The sequence below is a fragment of the Schistocerca serialis genome, chromosome 7 (assembly GCF_023864345.2).
Source record: "Schistocerca serialis cubense isolate TAMUIC-IGC-003099 chromosome 7, iqSchSeri2.2, whole genome shotgun sequence".
NCBI classification, from domain to species: domain Eukaryota; kingdom Metazoa; phylum Arthropoda; class Insecta; order Orthoptera; family Acrididae; genus Schistocerca; species Schistocerca serialis.
Window position 1 is genome coordinate 398416086 of NC_064644.1, and position 20574 is coordinate 398436659.

At 44.0% G+C, this 20574-nt stretch overlaps 1 protein-coding gene across 2 annotated transcripts in view; it reads right to left on the reverse strand.

Moving 5' to 3' along the window:
• LOC126413330 (trinucleotide repeat-containing gene 18 protein-like) overlaps positions 1–20574 on the reverse strand; it is a 71707-nt gene that overhangs the window by 14113 nt on the left and 37020 nt on the right. For both annotated transcript variants that reach the window (XM_050083237.1, XM_050083238.1), the window contains exon 2: positions 3977–4199. In XM_050083237.1, coding sequence (XP_049939194.1) covers positions 3977–4168 — 192 coding nt within the window. In that variant the 5' untranslated portion in view covers positions 4169–4199. The remainder of the gene's footprint in view (positions 1–3976; positions 4200–20574) is intronic.

Genomic DNA, 20574 nt, shown 5'->3' on the forward strand with positions numbered 1-20574 from the left:
CACGTTTCAAAACAATATCAAGATAAGCATTATATATTAGGAAACTAATTTCTGAGAAAACTCAGTATGAGTAATATTGACGTTCTGACATCGCTGATCTACAACTGCATGAAGATTTGCGGTCCATTGTATTTTATGAGAGAGAAAATGCGACGCACAATTTGATACAGTGCCACAGAGCTTTACGGACACTCCGTATGTGCCCCTTACTGATTCACTGATATCAAGCCAATGTGTCGATAGACTCAAATACTCTCAGATATAAAAACTTTCTGCTTTAAAGCGATGTTGCTCCTTAGCTTCGCTTTATGGATTCACGGACTTGCGCTCGAAAGAAAAGTTCTAAAATTTTTCCGTGTTTACAAAACTATAATTATGAAATAAAATTTTGCTCCCTTTCATACAGGTTTCGGCACAAGCAAACACTGTACAAAATTTCACCATTGTAGTCAACCTGTACTGGAAATTGAGATAAATTTAACAGTTCTTCAGAAGTCGCCTGTGGACTGATTTCGTGGCTAGTCAGCTCACCGAGATGTTAATCTGAACATAATTATGTGTTGTGTGCTCTGTGTCATCTATGGTCTAAGGGGCAGACTGGTGAAAATGCGTTCCTCTACTACAGCAGTTCTGATATCGGCTTTTGCAATTCTCTCAAGGGATAAATTGCGCAATGAATTCCTTATTATGTGTATTAAAACAATTATCTGTGATTGTCATTTACTGTTTTCCATGGTGCGTTTGGAAAACTTACACCCCCCCCCCCTTTCCCACACATCTCAGGTGACTTTGGATTCGATCAGAATTTTGATGCACGTGATTGTGTGCCTTATCCTTCATGACGCTTCAAATTAGTACTTACATGTTACCGTAATATTGCAATGAAACATTTGTATCAGTGAATAGAGCCCCATCACGGAGCAGAAACATTCCAGATTCCACACATGTGTAGAAACATGGTGCCTTGTATTTCAAGCGGACTTTGTAAAATGGTCGGTGCTTGACTTGTATCAACGACCCTCAACTTTCCAGGTAGTTTGCAACACAGTTCCAGAACGTATAGTTTCACTAATACTATGAAATGACAACCTTTAGGTGCTTACAGGCGTTGACATACGTCAACGGAGACAGATGAAAATGTGTGCCCCTACCGGGACTCGAACCCGGGTTCTCCTGCTTACATGGCAGATGCTCTGGCTGGTGAGCCTTTACACACACACACACACACACACACACACACACACACACACACACACACACACACACACACACACAGCAGTATCTAGCAAGGCTGCATAATGCTAAGCCGCGGCAATGACTTTCCATGCACAGGGCGTTGGGAGAAAGGGGCACCTCGCAAGCGGTGGGCCGAATATAACCGAGTTTGAGACGCCGGAATGTTGACAGTAGTAGTAGTAGTCTCTCCAGCGGACGCAGCTGCTGTGTGTTAACGAGTTGGGCCAACTCCTCGCCGTGGCTGTGCAAGCGCCGTGGCGGTCCCAGCAAGGTCGCAGGCGAGCTGAGTGCTAAACTAGACGTGGAGGCGAGGTCGGCCGGCACTGGCTGCAGGGTCGACGGGGCTCTACGAAGCGCACGCTAATCGGCTAATCGCTGCGCCCCGAGTCCTAGTCCTCATACAGCCGAAAGAAATTAGCACTAGTGGGCGCTCGGGATCTCTCCTTCAGCGCTTCCTCACCGAGGACGTTTCAGCCCACGAAATATCACCGTGGGCGTGGGGCAGATTACTGAGCACTGCCATAGGCATTAATTCATATTGCGTGCCAGCTACAGCACGCTCTATAACATTAAAAATCTTTACAACCTAAGGATCAACAGCAAATGGAACACCATAATACTGTAGTTTGGGAAACATTTACTGAGAGTACAATCAAATACCGTACACTGAATCTGTATCTTCCCTGTGTGGAATGTATATTCACTGTGACGACTCAACTTCGTTATATAATGAACAACGGCGAACAATATTTTGTCAGATTCTGCGTAATATTCCCCCTGATGGTACCAAACGCTGTAAACATGCGCTCAGTGATATCAGGTACTGCTGCTGTTTAGTTTACAAGGGACTTGACATGAACTCCAAAATAAAAGTCAAGATGGATGTTGTTAGGGGAATGCACAGGCCATGACACTCGGGATCCCCTTCCTACTGCAATTGGCCTGACGTTGTCTGTGAGATATGCCCTGGCTCGAAGGTCAAAGTGCGCTGGAGCACCATTATTCTGAAATCACGACTTAGTGTCAGTTGCTAGGTAACGTCCTCCGCAAGTTCAGCCAAAGCATCCAGGAAGTTTTAGTCTTCCGATGACGACCAGCAACGCCGTTTGTAGCCAGTTCCAGCTCCTTTCAGAAGCCTTGGTACTTACGACAGAGTTTACTGCTATATTAAAGGGACTGGATTGTACCAAGGGATACACACTAGTACACTCATTCTAGCAGACTCGCGATCAGTATTGCTGCTCCTAGGAACCCTGCGGTCAAAAACATTAAGTACTTTGTGTGCAAAACTGTAGGTCGTATTTCTGAACTGCAGCGCCTTAACAACAATCACCATTCAGTGGGTAAAGAGGAGCTATGATATCACTGGCAATTAAAATCGTCTACATTCTTGCTAAGAGAGATCTCCGCCATGGAACGAGGAAGTATCAACATGTTCCTTACACGGACCTTCTGAAAGCCGGCAAATTGGATCCTTATAGGATGTAAGTGTCACTCATCATTTCACCTAATAGGATGTCATTACGCAACCGTAGTACTGAGCATCACTGCCGACTGTGGTTCTTCATTGGTGTGTACTAGAGTTTCTGGTCACCAGATTCCACCTTCTCTTTAACCGCAGATGGTTCTGACTTCATCTCTATCGGCTGCAACTGATGGCTCCACCTCTATGCGATTGTGGCATGGAGATGTGCGCGCCGGCCGGGGTGGCCGAGCGGTTCTAGGCGCTTCAGTCTGGAACCGCCAGACCGCTACGGTCGCAGGTTCGAATCCTGCCTCGGGCATGGATGAGTGTGGTGTCCTTAGGTTAGTTAGGCTTAAATAGTTCTAAGTCTAGGGGACTGATGACCTCAGATGTTAAGTCCCTTAGTGCTGAGCCATTTCAACCATTTTTGAGACGTGCGAGCGTCTCTGATCTCCTCCCAAAATCGAGAACGAATTTCAAGCACATTTGGCACAGAAACAGCAGATCTGAAGAGTATCATCACTTTGTGTTTCATAACTTCTTTGCTCCAATAGGAGGAAAAATATGGGCAAAAAACTTTTTTCCAGTCCCTGAGGTATATGATGAGCAGCATGAGAGGGATGTGTGGGAACTGTCGGCCTGCCAAATCAACCTGTGTTGAAGGGCAGCCTACATGCCAGGGGGCAAGAAACTTTTTTCTGAGTGCAAACATGTAGGAAGCTCTGTAGGGTGTGGGTGTGTTGTGGGAGTAGTATTTGTCTGCTTTATTGAAGTGTATTGGAGAGACTACATATGCAGATCATGGCTGGTGGGACGGATGGATAGATGATGGGATGGAGGTGGAAGGATTAGGTGGAAAGAGAGAAAAGAAGTGATAGACAAATTGGGGTGGGGGTGAAGGGATTCAATATATGTGTCAAATGCATATGCAAGGAAAGCAACTTTACTGGCTAAAAATGTCAGTATACAATTACTATGTTTCCAACATATATATATATATATATATATATTTTTTTTTTTTTTAAGGGACAGGGAATTGCAGTTACACAAAGGCATGATTATAGTAAGTAGGTTCAAATGGAGAGAGATTATTGTAGCTACACGAGATGAATAAGCTCACATGTGATAGGCTAGTGTGGACAGCGGCAGCAAACAAGTCTTTGGACCGAAGACTTTAACAGTAGTAGCAGTAGTAGTAGTAGTAGTAGTAGTAGTAGTAGTATTATAGCGGTAGAGGGAATGCAGTAGGTGTACGGGTAAATTATCGTGACGTACCTGTGTGAGCGAGTAGCCCTTGTCATCGGCGAAGACTACCTTCTTCTTGGCGGCTCTGGGCGGCGGAGAGGCGAGGCATGGCCTGGTGGGGGCGGACTTGGGCGGCGGGGGCGGCGTGTAGCGGCTGCGGTAGAAGTAGTCCGGCGGGCTGTGCGACACCAGCACCTCGGGCATGGCGGCCAGCGAGCACATGGCGGCGGTGGAGCTGTTACTGCTTCCCGGGCTGCAACATGTTCACACTTAGCACCAAGCGCTGAGCTCCTCCACACCACTACTAAATACAAAAAAAATGGTTCAAAATGGCTCTGAGCACTATGGGACTTAACTTCTGAGGTCATCAGTCCCCTAGAACTTAGAACTACTTAAACCTAACTAACCTAAGGACATCACACACATCCATGCCCGAGGCGGGATTCGAACCTGCGACCGTAGCGGTCGCGCGGTTCCAGACTGCAGCGCCTACAACCGCTCGGCCACTCCGGCCGGCTACTAAATACATTCCATCAAATTTCGGTTACACGATAAACCATTTAAGTTTAAAGGCTGTCGATTCAACACCTAAGAATCACAATTAAGAACACAAACTGCAACGATCCCATAAAAAATACGGTAAGGACGAACCGAACACTACGTTGTATTGGTAGAACACTCTGAAGGTGCCACAGTTCTACTAATTTGGCTATCTACATTACTCTCGTCCGCTCTTCTTTGGATTATTGTTGCTACGTATGGTATCTCAACCAGATTAGATCGACGCACCGTGTGTACTCACATCGTCAAAAACATTAACTACATACGTGACGGTATCTCAGTGGTACTCGTGCAGCAGTATTAGATTGGAAGGCAATCGTTGTGGACGTAAGCAGAAGAAAGCAGGCAATGTGACTGCTATACAATGAAGCAGTGACTACACTTCACCGCTCTAATAGCAGGATGTTTTCTAAAATGTTATTCACAGATGATTTTTATATCAAGCTGAAAGGGCTCTCGCCAAGGAGCAAAGCATTTTCTGTTCAGAGCTATTTGAAATTTTCAGTGTGCCTATTCTAGCAAAGCGCAACCACGAGGATACAAACAATGACACATGCTTCCATAATTTCGCTATTTATCCTCCTCCGCAGAACAAACTGCTCGCAGAAGGTTTTGCACACTTGAGACCATGATCATGTTGCTCCCTGCGATGTGCGCCCCCATACTTCAGGGGATTCTTTCGATCCTTCAATCAGCAAGTTCCAATCGAAACCGGCTGTATCCACGGCAAGCTGACTGCAGTTTCTGCTGGAGTTACGAACAGCTGTGCCTGCCCAATTCTGCCTCAGTCACTGCTATACAGATAGCTACGAAGCAAAAGTGGTTGCCGAAAACAACTATGAGTGTTCGAAACTTCGCAGTCATTCTGTATGTGACTCCATTGCTTCAAATTTACTACTAAAACGCCCTAGGAAATGATGTGCGCTCGCGATAATAAACCACTCGTGTCCGGCGAGACATGACTCACGGAAAACATCGGAAGTTCAGTTTACTGTTATCGCAAAGTAAGAAAGTGAGTGTCACGGGAGTAATATGCGAATTGCGGCGGCAGTCGATAGAATGCAGGCGTTTTTGTTTCGGCCAGATCTTTTTACGAAATTTCCATCACCAACTTTCTTTCCCGCGTGTCAAAATATTTTGTTGACCCCTGTAAACAGAAAGTTTCAACTGTGATAAAACACGATAACCTCGTTCCTTCGACACAGTCCCGTTCTGCCGTTTAGTGAAAAAAAAATACGAACTTATAGAGCATCGGACCAGATTTGTTAAGTGGCGCTAAGACTTCCTTGCAGACAAAACACGTCGCTTACAAGGGAATAAAATCGTCAGATGGAAAGTTTCCAAAGTACGCCAAGGAATTGGGATACTAAAGGGAACTGTAGAGGGCAAAAATTGTACGGGAAGACAGGCTGGAATACATCTAGAACGTAGATTGCAAGTCCTACTCTCAGATGAAGAGGTTGGTACAGGAGATAAATTCGTGGCAGCAGCATCATACCAGTCAGAAGACAAAAGAAAGATGTAGTAGAAAGCGCCGGTAGCTCTTTATCACTGTTCGCAAGTGGTATGGCTGTCTATAGGAAAGTAGCTGCGCCAGAAGACAATATAGACTTGAAAAAGGATCTGCAGAGGACTTCTGAATGGCGCAGGCTCTGACAGTTAACCCTGAACGTATTTACTGTATTTCACGTACATCGGAAAAGATATCTAGTATTATAGAACTACACTGTTTATGAGAAATTGCTGGAAACAGAGCCTAGCGTAAAATACCTAGCAGCGACCTTCAGTGGAATGAGCATCTAAAATTGCAAGAAAGATATGCCCGACAGATTCTTAGGAAGAATCATAACGAAATGTAATTCATCCACGAAAGAAGTGGCTTACTCTGCGCTCTTTGGACTGGTTCTAGAGTACTGGGTCATTTAGTCCGCCCGCGAGTGTTAACATCCTGAACAAACTTAACTGGCAGACGCTACATGAGCGGCTTTACGCATCACTAAGAGGTTTACTATTGAAATTTCAAGTAAGGATTTCTCGTGAAGAGAACTTGTTACTTCCTTCCGCATGCATCTCTCAAAATGACCACGACGAGAACATTCGAGAAATTGGAGGCATTCATTCTTCTTACGCTCCATTCACGGGAGGGAGGGGTACCAGAAGTATCCTCTGCCACACACCGTTAGGTCGCTTGCGAAGTGTGTCGAAGTAATATAAACATCTCGTAAGTGAAGATTTAAGTGTTCATTTTTTTGAGAAGTGGTATTAGAGTGTGGGACTTTCGAGAAAGCGTCTGAAAAATTGTTCTATCCTCTGCCACACACCTAAGTCTGAATAGTAGGAGTATTCATGTAGAATTTTGTTCTCCTTTTATCGGGTTAAAGTCCTATGTCGCGGGAATATGTCATTATCGCCTCAGAAGAATGCGCTTATTTCCTTCTACGAAGAGTCCTAAGGACATGGTGTTAACGCGTAACAGCTTCCTGCAAACTACTTCTTTTAATTATAATGCCATTGATTTACTTTTGTGTACTGCCGCTCGTACGAGCTTCTCACGACCAGACACGGTCTAGGTACAAGTTTCTGCGGCAATACTTCTCCACGGGCAATAAAACAGCCAGATATTAGATTGATCGTGATGTCTGGCGTGTGCAATTAAACAGCAGTGCTTTCGGCCCGCGCTTTGCGCCTGTGTGAACTTAACCGCTCACGATTGTTATCTTTATCCACGGCATCGTTTATTCTCACAAAAAAAGAACTAATGTAGTGGAACGAGAACGAAAACAAGACGCGACCAGAGAAGCTATAAGTGGCGCGGAATGTGAAACACACGCCGCGCGCAGGACACGTATTAGATACAGCGAGCGATAGACCGCCGGGGACGGCCGATCAAAGAGCTCTGCGAAGCAGAGCGTGTCGGCGCCATGAGGCCAAACCAGCCAGAAAGAGCCCGGGAGTCGAACTCGTGGCCGGAGGCAGTGTGTGTGTGTGTGTGTGTGTGTGTGTGTGTGTGTGTGTGTGTGTGTGTGTGTGTGTGTAACGGTGAGCGCTTCTGGGTCAAAGCCGAACATGCACGCAGAGCTTCAGCGTGAATTAGCCGAAGCTTACTGTGTTCGAATTTCCCATTAACAAAGAATGCATCTACAAAGCTTCACATTACTGTCGTAATTTGCCTCTGTTCACTTGCTTAACTTCGAAATTACAGAAACGATACAACGTAATTTTGGTTTCGATAAATTCAGTGGTATATAATCTAATATGCTACTTACGTGTGTGCAATCAAACGTAAAGCTCTGGTTTGTGGACAATACATGCTTACTATAAGCTCTCTGATACGCGTAATTGTTTCTAGATAGCTGTATTATACATTTGAATATTTCATCGACATGTAGTTCAATGGAGACGACTAGCCCAATTTCTGATGATGATGAAGATGGGGATATTGTATATTTTCTTCGTGAAACTGTTGTATGGTTTGCTCATATAATTTAGTTCAACAGCGGAGAGTCCAAATTCGTGTCTTAAATACGCTAACTCGCTCTGCAACCGTTTCCAGTTTGTGCACGAAAGTGTTCAGTATTCGGCTGCTTATTACACCGATTTCGTAAGCCATCTCCATTTCTATCTGTGTATCTCAGCGGATTATATGCTACTGGTTGGTAAGTCAGAAACAAGTCAGCACTAAGGTTTGTCTGTGATAATGATTGAAGCAGAAGAAATGGATTAAAATTTGTACCACCACCGGGACTCGAACTTTTTGCTTGCTATGCAGAAATGCTAACCGTTACACCACCACAGCACTATAGTTTGCATTGCTGCACGTACTACCCAAATTGAGTGTCTTCCCAACACAAACTTCATATCTTCTGCTTAATTTCCTCTTCTGATTATTTTCCCTTACATTGTTACTACTGCCAGAGCTTTCCGGCATTTGAATATCACCCTAGCATTGGACGTAATGAGAAGGTCCTGTACCATCGTGCAGCAATGTTAACCATAGTGCTATGGTTGTGTAATGGTTAGCATTTCGATGACCCGGTTTCGAGTCCCGGCCGCAGCACAAATTTTAATCCATTTCTTCTGCTTCAATCATTATCGCAGATAAAGAAGAGACTGTCTCGGGGGAAAATATAGTTATGAGATATGTAAGGTTTGTAAAAACCAAGTGGAAGATGCTGTGTGTTTTCCTGTTTACCAACAATGCCTATGGGAAAAATTGAGTATCATGATTGTGCTACTAATAAGTGGACTCGTTTTGTAAAGACGTCTGTAACTTTAGTATTGATACGGGAAGTTGGGCTTTCGGTCCTAACAGCAATTCTCAGACTGATGATCAATAACTAGACTATCTTTAGCAGACAGCGCATCTGGCGCTATCCCAAGCAACGACTCAGCTCCATAATTTACGTGTGACGGAATTCGCAAGGGTTTACTCCCAGTCCTTCAACAATGCTAACAGTTCTTAGGGGTTTTGGTGCAGTCCTCTCCATTCGTCAGCCTGTGCTGTAGCTGAACTCCCATAGGTAAGCAAGGTTGAGGTCAACTCATTGGGTAGCCACTCACTTTCATTCATATCCCGTGGGAAGCTGTGTAAAGGTCCACACTTCATGAACCAAAGCTGTTTCAAATTGAAAATGTTATGAGCCGTCGGTACAGGATAGCAACAAACAATATCGTTAGAAACACATCGGCATTAGGAACGTCTGATTGCAAGTAGGGGAGGAGACAAAAGCTTATAGAGAGCCAACTATTCAGAATTCTCATTGAGGTCACTGGACCCTACCATTTCAGCTGAACAATGGTGGTGGAAGGAAACTGCTGTGGCATCTGCCCGACTGTGGAGAGACCCCGTTCAAGCTAAATCAAAACTGTCTGACGGGGATTGGAAACGCGCTCGTCTACAACAGTACAGGGTCGTAACCGCTGCGCTAGCTCTTTCCGAACATATAATTAAGATCGGTTATATATTCATTGTAAGCTGTCGAAGAACCATTACTTTTCTAGCCCATGTCTCATTTCACTACTTTCGCACACTAAAACCGCAAGCTGTATGCTGCCTGCCACGTAGAAGCTTCTGGCGTCAAGAAGGTCGACGAAGTGGCAGAAGGTGAGCCCGTCAAGTCACAACCTGCCACCTGTTCACTGCAAGCGACCCTGGGCTCGCCAATTTCTGCGCGTTGGCCCGCTAGAGGGCAGAGCTGGTGATAAATGGGCTATAAATAGGAGCGCCGACCGCGTTCGTCCGAGACCTACTTGCGTGGAGGTTCCAGCACCTTCCAGCGTAGAGTTCCGAAGCGTACGGCCGATTGTAGTCACGTCAGGCGCGAACGTGAGGTGTGTGGCCTATACGAGCAACCGAGCGGGTCGAACAAGCTCCCACGACGTAGCCTTCACAGTATAACGCTCAATATGTGCAAGCAGAGTTCGTCGTCTTTCTAAGGCACTATGCAGCCATTTCCATGGCCTGTGCACACTACTGTAAGCTTCTAATGCCCTCACGGACCACGCGAACTAAAAAACGAAGTATGTTCTGATAGATCTTGTTCAAATTTTCTTAGCACATCTTAGAGAGACGTAGGTTTAGTAGGATATAATACATGCTCTTCCTGTTTCATCTGAAGAGGGTAGAGAGAGGAAAGTACGCCATGCAATGATTAAACAAAATGGTTGCACGGTTTGAGGGCAAAGAAGAAAAACGCAATTTTATCTTTACCAGACAACACGTCTAATGTATTTTCTCCGTTGCAATGCTTACAATCGCTGGTTAACGCCTATCGCTTCTGATTATTGATTGTTGTTTTATTGAAGAGCAGTAATTTATTAAGGAACAAATTACCTAAATTGTCAGTTCGCACCGATCTAGTTGAACCAGTAGAGTAAAACAATTTAATTTCCATAAGTTACTAGAATTTCTGTACATTTTCTTCCTCAACGGAAACTAATTATGCCCAACACGACGAACAAACTACTACTTGACATGGTAACTTCGCAGATAAAATCTCGTGTATAATTGAACCGATCCTTTAAGATTATTTTTTAATTTATACCAGTTATTTGAAACGCTTCAAGCACTAGAACATTGAAAAGAAACAAGCTTTTGGAAGTGGAACACTTGATACCAAGCAAGTCATAAATGTCTAGTTGGAAAGGCAGTAGAAAACTTTTTCAAACGGCACTTCGACATTCTTTTTGCACAAATTTTACATTTGCTTTGAGCGCCACAGATATTCTCTCTTTGTCGCAGTTTACAACACCAAGCTAAATTACATACCCAACTGATACCATTGGGCGTTAGTACTTTCTGAAAGCAGGTGACTCAGAAAATACATAAACTACACTATCTTCCACAGCCAATCCCCATTTAGATTTAGACACTTCATTTACACGCCTATTTTATTTCTACCTTCACGAATCCACACTACTACCATAATGTAAAGGTTTTACGATCTCCAATCGTCAGAACGCCTACTGCAAACACTAAAATACCCAACAGAATTTCTAAGCTGCTGCTTTGGTTCAGTCCCCTTGAGTGATTAGCGAGGTCGCACCGTCTATGTTTTTCGGGCTCTGGCAGATCCGCTGGCGCGATGATGGTAGTGAGTGAGTGAGGGTTCTATTTGCGGCCGTCCTTCCTTCCCGCAGCAGTCAGCTGACGCACAAATAGCTGGCTGTCGCCCAGCGACGCCCACGCCGGGCACGTACGCCGGCAGATGCCAGCACCGGCGGGATTGGGGACTTCCTTCCAGACAACCGTTGCCTATCCATCACCTCGTAGCCGCTGTCAAGAGCCCGCAGCGGCGCGCGCTAGTAATCGCAATGCCACAACAATCTGGCCGTAGCTACAGCTGCTTATGTTGCACTGATCCAGTTTGCAGAACTGTGAGTTGCACAACACTTGCGCGCCACATTCACTGATGCTCGAGGAAGCAGGAATAGAATCTATGTTCCTGCCAAAGGCATTTATTAGTGTGCCCGTGTGCGCTCAGGAAGGGGGGAGGGTGGAGGGAGAAAAATAGATGAAACCATAATTCTTAATGGAATTTAGTTAAAGTATAAATTAACGCTGGTAGTAGACGTACGATATTGAAACTGTCTACCGATTTAGATTTAATCACTCGGCAAACTTGTTCAGTTAGTAAGTAGATTATTATGATGTAGGCCTATTTTTATACACTATCTTAGCACCCTCAGAACTATGTAAGAGTACACTGTTCAATAACTTATGTTGTGCAGAAACTAATATTAATGTACTAATTTCTCCTGTAACAAGTAATTTCAGATATCACTGTAATCACACAAATAGTTCGTGTATGCATTTATAAATACGAGGGGGAGTTCAGCATGTAAAGCAACATTTTTCCTCGGTCAGTTTCGGTTTAAAAAACTTGAGATTTGGTGAGGGACATCGTGGAATATTCGCGCTTTAGCCTCCGCAGTTTCATGAAGTCCCGGTAGGTGGTGGCTCTGTACATAGCGTTAAAAATGGCGTCTGAGGTGCGTTCCAAGCAGGTGTCCCTCAGTTTCTTTTCGCGAAAAACCTGACCATTTCAGATGTTCACAGGCTCTTGCAGAATGTCTACAGACATGGCAGTAAACAAAAGCACGGTGAGTTGTTAGGGGAGGCGTGTCATCATCGCAACCAAGGTCGCACAAACTTTACCCATCTCCATACAACCAGAACCTCGCACCTTCCGACTTCCATCTGTTTGACCAAATGAAGGATGCACTCCGCGGGATGCAGTACGTGGAAGATGAGGTTATTAATACTGCGAGACGTTGGGTCTGACGATCAGTAGAGTCGTACCATGCGGGCATATAGGACCTCCCCAGTAAGATGTCTTAAGGCCGTTGATTGAACTGAGAGTGTTGAAAAAATAGGATTTTGTAGCCAAAAGAGTAAGGTATAATAGGGTGTATTAGAATCCTGAATAATGCCCACCTGCTTTCAGGAAAAAATGTAATTACATGTTTAATGCTCCTGTTATATTAGGTAGTATGTTAACTGTGCTGAAATCTTTGATCAACAGACAAAGTCCATACAGTGTGATGTTATACGAACGTAGAAGTCTAATGTTAATAACAGCATGAAATTATACTGTAACCTATACTAGGAAACAGCTTTCACAATACATGAAACTTTCTAAAACAATCCCTATGTCCGCGTTCATATTTACTTAAAATCCACCATAACATCACACCTACGTTTGATACCGCAGTGAAGGTCCTCTTCTAGTTAGCTGTAATCCCGAAGATGAAATCTCGATTAGAAACGTACATAGGATAATGAAATAAGATCGAGCAGTAATTGAATTTTGTCATTTACTATACCTTTACGAGTTAAGAGATGTCAATAATGACAGAGCAATAGCGTTATAGCATACGGTTTTTGGAAGAAAGCTACGGTAAACTTATTGAAGGAGTTATCACAGGATATGCCTGCAAGTATTCAGAGAAAACGAGGGAAATCTAAATGCCCATTACTGCTCGAATATTTGATTTCCGATTCTCCCCAACGAGCCAGTGTTGTCGCAACTACCCCTGTCACTAAACTTCTCTAATATTTAATACTGTAGTCAACATTTAATAGACAAACTCCAAAAATTTGGGTCTCGTTGCTGCATAGCCATGCACTTTGTTATGCTCTTACTGAATCCTTTGCGGTGAAGGCTTGCATAACCCAACAAAAAGAGTCGTCCGTACGTAACAACGAACTGAAACATTTCTCAGTCTCTTGTACACACGCTACCTTAGTGACAGTAGCCGTTATCTCTAAATTCCATGTGCACAACCAAGCAGACCATGGTAACGACTGACGATTTAACTGTGTTCGACTCCGTTACTAAAAACACTAATCACAAATTTGGCACTCTGACGTTCGTCACACTTCGTTCTTCAACCGAAGTTACGGTGCGTAAATTAAATAGTGAGGAGAAGGAAGAAATAAAATCCCAAATGATTGCTTCAAAAATGTCCAGCCAGTCATCCGTGCTAACAAGCGACGTGCAGCGAATGTGAAACCAAGGGCAGTGTAATTACAACATGAGAAAGAAAGTATGCAGATAATACAGCTTATCTCTTATCTAGATAAGTCTTCATTGCCTAATACCAGATGAAACTAGAATATCTCGCTCGAGTATTAAAGATAACAAAAGCGTATCTTAAAACTGTGCATTTCACGGCGCCTCAGCTTATCAGACGTAGATACCAAATTATCAACAAACTACTATACCTTTTTTCACTAAGGATTGTGTGCAGCAAAAAATGTGGGATTCGAAAATTCGGTATTTTTTTAAGACTTCAGTGCCCCTCAACAACGAGGGAAAAACTGTCAATTTAAAAACATGTAAAAAATGGAAGGAGCACTTTAAGTAAATCGTACGCCAAATTTACAACGAAAAATTGAGTAAACAGCGGACGAGAGAAACGTATCATGTTTACTGTATTTATATAACAACCATTGACGATGCATTGTAGTTTAGAAATAAACGCATGTGATGTAAAACAAACTGCTGTTCGCTTAAGTCAAATGAATTAATAAATTGATAAATTTTGTCCTCATCTAAGTTAAATACTGCTATCACTTTTCGCTTACGCAACATTCTGATGCCAGGATGAACGGTTAAATTTGTCTGGTAGCGCGTGACAAACGAGAAAATAAAAAATGCTTCGCGAGAAACTATATATTACGATTTCGCAAACATTTTAACAGAAAAAAACTGTTCTTGTAAGATATCCACGCGGACGAATCGCTCTCTTTCACTATGTTGCATGCTTGCTGCCGGTCTGAAAGCCCAATTAATTACGTGCGAGAGGGAATGTCCCTGACCGCATAGAGGGATTAACCTAGATGCATGACAGACTACGAATCTGCATAACACTATCCATCTCTGGTGGCAGAGCGGTATAATGCTCAATACCGAATGCGAAAATCGAGGTCAGGTTTCATGTTATTTCGCGAATATTTCGTCCTGTCATTAGTTGGGCTCTATGTACCTAATCGGTTTACATCTTAACACCTCATTTTGCAGTTCATAGTCATGTACAAGAAGTTTTTTGCCGTACTTCCCAGAGAGTCTTTAAGTTTGTCTTTGACCATGTGAGATATTTTAGAATCACACATTCACAGCTGCGGACGGATGACTTACCTTTAGTGCGCTGTGCTGACGACTATAGTTCCATTGAAGGTCACTACACTACGGAAGGCGGTGTATTACATGTCTGTTCGTATAACAAGCCAGACGTAGACTAAGCGATATGACATTTCTTACTTTGAACTAATGACAGGGAGCGGTTAGCTATGCAAGTACACCGAAAACTAAATATGCCACTGGCGTGGGGAACGAAAGGATCTTGGACGTCTTAGAATACGCTATCTTCAAGAAGATAGTGTTTCACTTCACCCTGAAGGCTATGTTCAGGCGTAGTCAGCAAGCCATTTTCAAAATTTCAGATAACACGCGACACTTACTCTTCTCAGGAAAGACGTTTACCGTCGTGGGAATTAGGACGCTTATTCCAATGCAGTGCTTTCCCGCAGCTGGACGTAAATGCGCATTCATTATCGGCGTCGTTAGTTGGCAGGGCTATTAGATGTGACAGGAAATATTCCGTTTTACCTTTCTGGAAAGGAGCTCTCAGGTTCATTAAAAGAAACAATGGTAATCTGTTAGGTGCAATTGTTGGCGTCTGTATCGAAACCTTTGCCTTTTGTCTCCACGACAGAGGCAATTACAACGCAGAAGTGTAAGATTTAGAACGAAATCTCTCCAAACCCGGTCGGTAAATGTGAAATCTATCCTTGGGTTCCACAACCGACTGTGTGAGCTGGTTATCAGATCTAAGCACACCAAAGGTTCTCAAGTGTAGTAGCATGCTTGTTCAATGACTGATGTACTCGTATTATAAAAAACGTTAAGATTGCAGACTGCATTTTTTGCGACTCCAACGATTACTTCACAAGAGTGTCTTTAGAGCTTCCTGAATTGACACAGCGGTCAGCTCTTCACAAACCAAGTCACTGAACGTGCTTTTGTTGTAAACATTGCTGATGTGTGTTTACGTATACCGCAACTTTACGTAATGTATTTGCAGTGACAAATAAGCATAGCATCGAGCGACTTGTTTACACAGAAGTACCACAGTGCCAACCAGAAGATTGGGTTGAACGTTAGTTATTTATTAGGCATGTACCTATTTAAAATGGCATGTCCTTGCCTTTCCCGATCTTTGAACTGCCTGACTCAGCCACATAACCTTGCGTTAAAAGCTGATTCCTTGCCACTGTACCCGTAAGTCTTATTGTTATGCAACAGTTTTAATCCATAAACCAGATTTCTTTTGAAGTGTACAGTGCAGGCGTGTGTGTGCGTGTGCGTGTATACCAATGGTAATATAAGATGTGCTTTATTAGCTGTAAACCTTTGTAGCATACTATTGAGCTTTGGACGTTATAGACAAACTGAACTATCTCGCACAGACTAAAGTTTTGTCCACGCTACCGCAGAGAGGCCGAGCGCATCTAGCCGTCAGGTCACTTGTGTACCTGTAGTAACAGACGGGTTGGGTAACGCTGGGCGAAATTTTGCCCAATGACGACGGCGCAATAAAAGTAAAAAAATAAAAATCAGATTACTGCAATGAAAGGACAATAAGATTGGACGTTTCATCGACGATGAGGTCATTAGAGATGGAGCGCAGACTGATTAGATTGGCTTAAACGGACCGAAATATGAGGTCATCGGTTCCTTCATACTCGAGAATGGTCTTCAGAAAAGAAGGATGTACCAGACAAATGATGAACCCATTGCAACCGAGAATCAGTAAAACCTGGAGAGAAGCAAAGAGGAGAGAGAGAGAGAGAGAGAGAGAGAGAGAGAGAGAGAGAGGTGAAAGTAAGATGGGCGAGTTACTACGCCCAGAAAGCAGTTGGAGGCCCCGGGTATTCCCTTACAAACCTTGATAAGAGCAGGGATGAGGAGGAAAGTGGGTCATACTACGTAAAAATTGGGGAAGCCTTACGCGAACGCTGCATCTCGCTTCGTAAGAGTGGTTTCAACCTTCGGCAGCGAACTGTCACAGATCAATATTGTGTCTCCTGCCCCTGAACATTTGTCGTAATGTTTGATATGTGAGCGGTTGCCCTCCGTAGTCTCATGGTAAATAATCACATGTAGTGTGTCTGAACTGTGGCGTTACGGTCTTTGTTCTCACGAATTGTTGAAAGAGGAACAAAAAACGACTGGATTTCGATGCGACGAATGTGAGAGAAAATGAAGATTTTAAACAAATTGTGCTCTTCCTGTGCCACTATCTAGTTGAACTATCGGAAGTACATCTTATAACAGAAAGTGGACGGACTTTATAATGGAGATTGAATAAATACTGTACGACATACGCTGCGACGAAAGCACTATGAACAAGTAACAATTTCGAACCTATTTTTGGCTATTGCAAGGGAAGAAAAGCGAAACATTTTGCCCACGGAAGCAGTGTCCTTTTATCATCTCCACACGGGTGCAACTGGATATACAGGCCGTGCACCATTGAGGATCCCTTCTTCGCATAATCAGTGGGGCTCCTGCTGGCTGAATGAGAAGCCATAGGGGAGGACAGCTGTACTTCGCAGACTGTCACCCGTGGGTAAGCGTGCGGTGCAGTCAACGCAGCGCGGCAGATTTACACGAACGAGTACGAGTTAACACGAATAAATTGGCTTCGATTGTGCAATGAAGGTATTGTTGGCACTAATACGCGACACACGTCTAGACACCATCAAATGATTGCTTCTTACCGCTCAAGTTTACATTCCGCTCTTATTCCGACGAGTGGGCCAACACACTTTCCGCGCCCAATGCCTACGATCACGCGTCAAACAAAATCTCTGCTAACTGAAATCTCTATTCACATAACGATATGCCGTTTATACAGCTGAATGGTCTATTTCAGGAGAGTTCCACTTTTGTCACGAAGTCTTTGCAATCCGTCTCACAATTCGTTTTATGTGGTCGTTTTAACCTAATATACAGGGTGTTACAGCTGTTTAGTCCCCCTTAAACATCCTAACAATCACTACCACAGGGTGTTACAAAAAGGTACGGCCAAACTTTAAGGAAACATTCCTCACACACAAAGAAAAGATGTTATGTGGACTTGTGTCCGGAAACGCTTACTTTCCATGTTGGAGCTCATTTTAGTTTCGTCAGTATGTACTGTACTTCCTCGATTCACCGCCAGTTGGCCCAGTCGAAGGAAGGTAATGTTGCCTTCGGTGCAATCACGTCAACACAGATTTTCTGTGAGCGTTTGGGCAGGCATTGTTGGTGATGTCTTGATTGGGCCCCATGTTCTTCCACCTACGCTCATTGGAGCACGTTATCATGATTTCATACGGGATACTCTACCTGTGCTGCTAGAACATGTGCCTTTACAAGTACGACAACATGTCGTTCATGCACGATGGAGCTCCTGCACAGTTCAGTCGAAGTGTTCGTACGCTTCTCAACAACAGATTCGGTGACCGATGGATTGGTAGAGGCGGACCAATTCCGTGGCCTCCACGCTCTCCTGACAACCCTCTTGACTTTCGTCCTTGGGGGGGGGGGGGGGGGGGGGCTTTTGAAAACTCTTGTCTACGCAGCCCCGGTACCAAATGTAGAGACTCTTCGTGCTCGTATTGTGAACGGCTGTGATACAATAAGCCATTCTACAGGGCTGCATCAGCGCATTAGGGATTCCATGCGACGGAGGGTGGATGCATGTATCCTCGCTAACGGAGGACATTTTGAACAGTTCCTGTAACAAAGTGTTTGAAGTCACGCTGGTACGTTCTGTTGCTGTGTGTTTCCATTCCATGATTAATGTGATTTGAAGAGAAGTAATAAAATGAGCTCTAACATGGAAAGTAAGCGTTTCCAGACATGTCCACATAACATATTTTCTTTCTCTGTGTGTGAGGAATGTTTCCTGAAAGTCTGGCCGTACCTTATTGTAACACCCTGTATAAACCGAAGAATAATTGTTTGCATCCCGGATGCGTTGTTGCACTTCTGATTTCATTCCACCAATAAGTATCGCGAGCTCAAACGATACAGTAACTTCCCTCTCTGCGCTTGCCACTGATTTTACTTTTGATACGTTGCGTGCACCTGTGCGAGAAGATCGGTGTACACGTTGTACAGGTGGTTGCACCCCGCAGGGTTCAGCCCAGCTGCACCAGACAGCGGCAACGCCGGCTCGGCGCGGAAGGTGAGGCGAGGTCGTCACGTGACCGTCTGGTGGGGCTCTGCTATCGCCGACTGGTCTGGTGGGCCGGTTTAATAATAGCCGACCACGATCTGCTCTCTCCTGCGGGCGGCTGCCTGGCGCAACGGGACAACCAGCGGCGGCTGCCACTGAGCAGGAGGAAATGCCGGCACGACCGCATGGGGGCGTAACCCGTTGAGGCTACATTCCAGAAACAATTGCCAGGCTGCGGTTTCACACGGCGCCGCGATACGACAGCTACGGTCTCTGCTGTGAATCTGATTCTCTCACTGTCAACCTGACTTAGGCTATTTTTATCTTATCCGTAATGAAGATCGAATCTGTGACTGCGGTCACAGTAGCGTATGCTTTTATTGAAACGGCGACCAGACACTTTACAACGCATTTTTTTAAAATTATTCTTGCATTAGTGTTCCAACCTCAGCAGTTTCATTCTCTGAAGATATTTACAGGGACTTTTACCAATAGCCATTCGATAAGATTCACGAAAGGGACAGAATGATCGACGTCAGTTTATTGGGAGAACTCTAGGGACATTTAACTCATCTATGAAGACTGTATGTAACACCTGTGCGACCCATTCATGAGTACTTTTCGAGTGTTTGGGATCCACACCAGGTCGTATTAAAGAAAGTCATCAAAATAATTCAGAGGCGTGCTGGTAAATCTGTTACCAGTGGGTTCGACCAACATGCGATTACGGAAATGCTCCATGAACCCAAATGGGGATCCGCATTCGTGACAGTGCAGAACGATCCTGCCGCCAACACCACGACCAAGGGGACGCCCATTAATTACATGAGCTGAAAATGGGGGCAGGGGTCTCGCAAAATCTCACCAAATCACATTCAAATGGGGCAACGAAAACTCCCTTCAACTTTTCAATTCAGAAAATTGAAATTATAACGATAACGGACAATACTAGAGTGTTCATTAGCGTATCATGTGTCTTAACTAAATGTTTTATACATGGGATACCCGGGTTTCCCCAGATCTGAAACAAGTGTCACATTTCATTCGCTGAGTTCTCCGTTGTGCCGGTCGAAATAATTGCGTATCAGTGAGTGAATCTTGATATACTGCAACGCATATAAAGCAGACGTAATTGTGTTCAAGATCAATTTGTAACAAAACTTTTACAATGCGTATGTTAAACGGCACGCAGACAAGTCCAAACACGAGCGAGCAAGAAGTTAATAGTTTGTCGAAGGAAGCTAAGATTAAATTCACCGACAAAAAGTCCCTTAGTGATTACGTAAATTTAGAGAGATTCAAAAGCTATTTAATCATACGGTTCAAAGGAACATAGAAACAATATCTTCCATCTGCGAAGTAGGCAAATGCTCAATGACGTTTAACGTATGTAATAAACTATTAAGAGGTCAGTTTTTTAGGATACGTTGAAACGGTAATACTACTTTCGTGGAGAGTTTTTGTCGGTCTCTCTACCTTGTCAGGGTTGGCATGTTTCAAATAGTGTTTTAACAACCTGTTAAAATCACATTAATGCCCTTTCTAAATAAAAGAATTTTTAAAGTGTTTTAATCCATGTTTAAAACAAAAACTTCTTTTACATATTTTTACCCAGCTATGGGTTAAACCTCAGGCGAGGGGGAGGGGGTCTTGCCACGTATCACCAAGGGGGGGAAGCAGGTTCAAATATTAAAGAAACTTCTCACGTAATTAACGGACGTCGTCTAAGGACCGCGAAGACGAGACAAATCTGGGCTTGTACAGAAGGCTACACAGTTCTTTTCCTTACCTTCGTTTGGGAGTGCAACGCTGGAAAGCAAATGGAAAGCAATAGT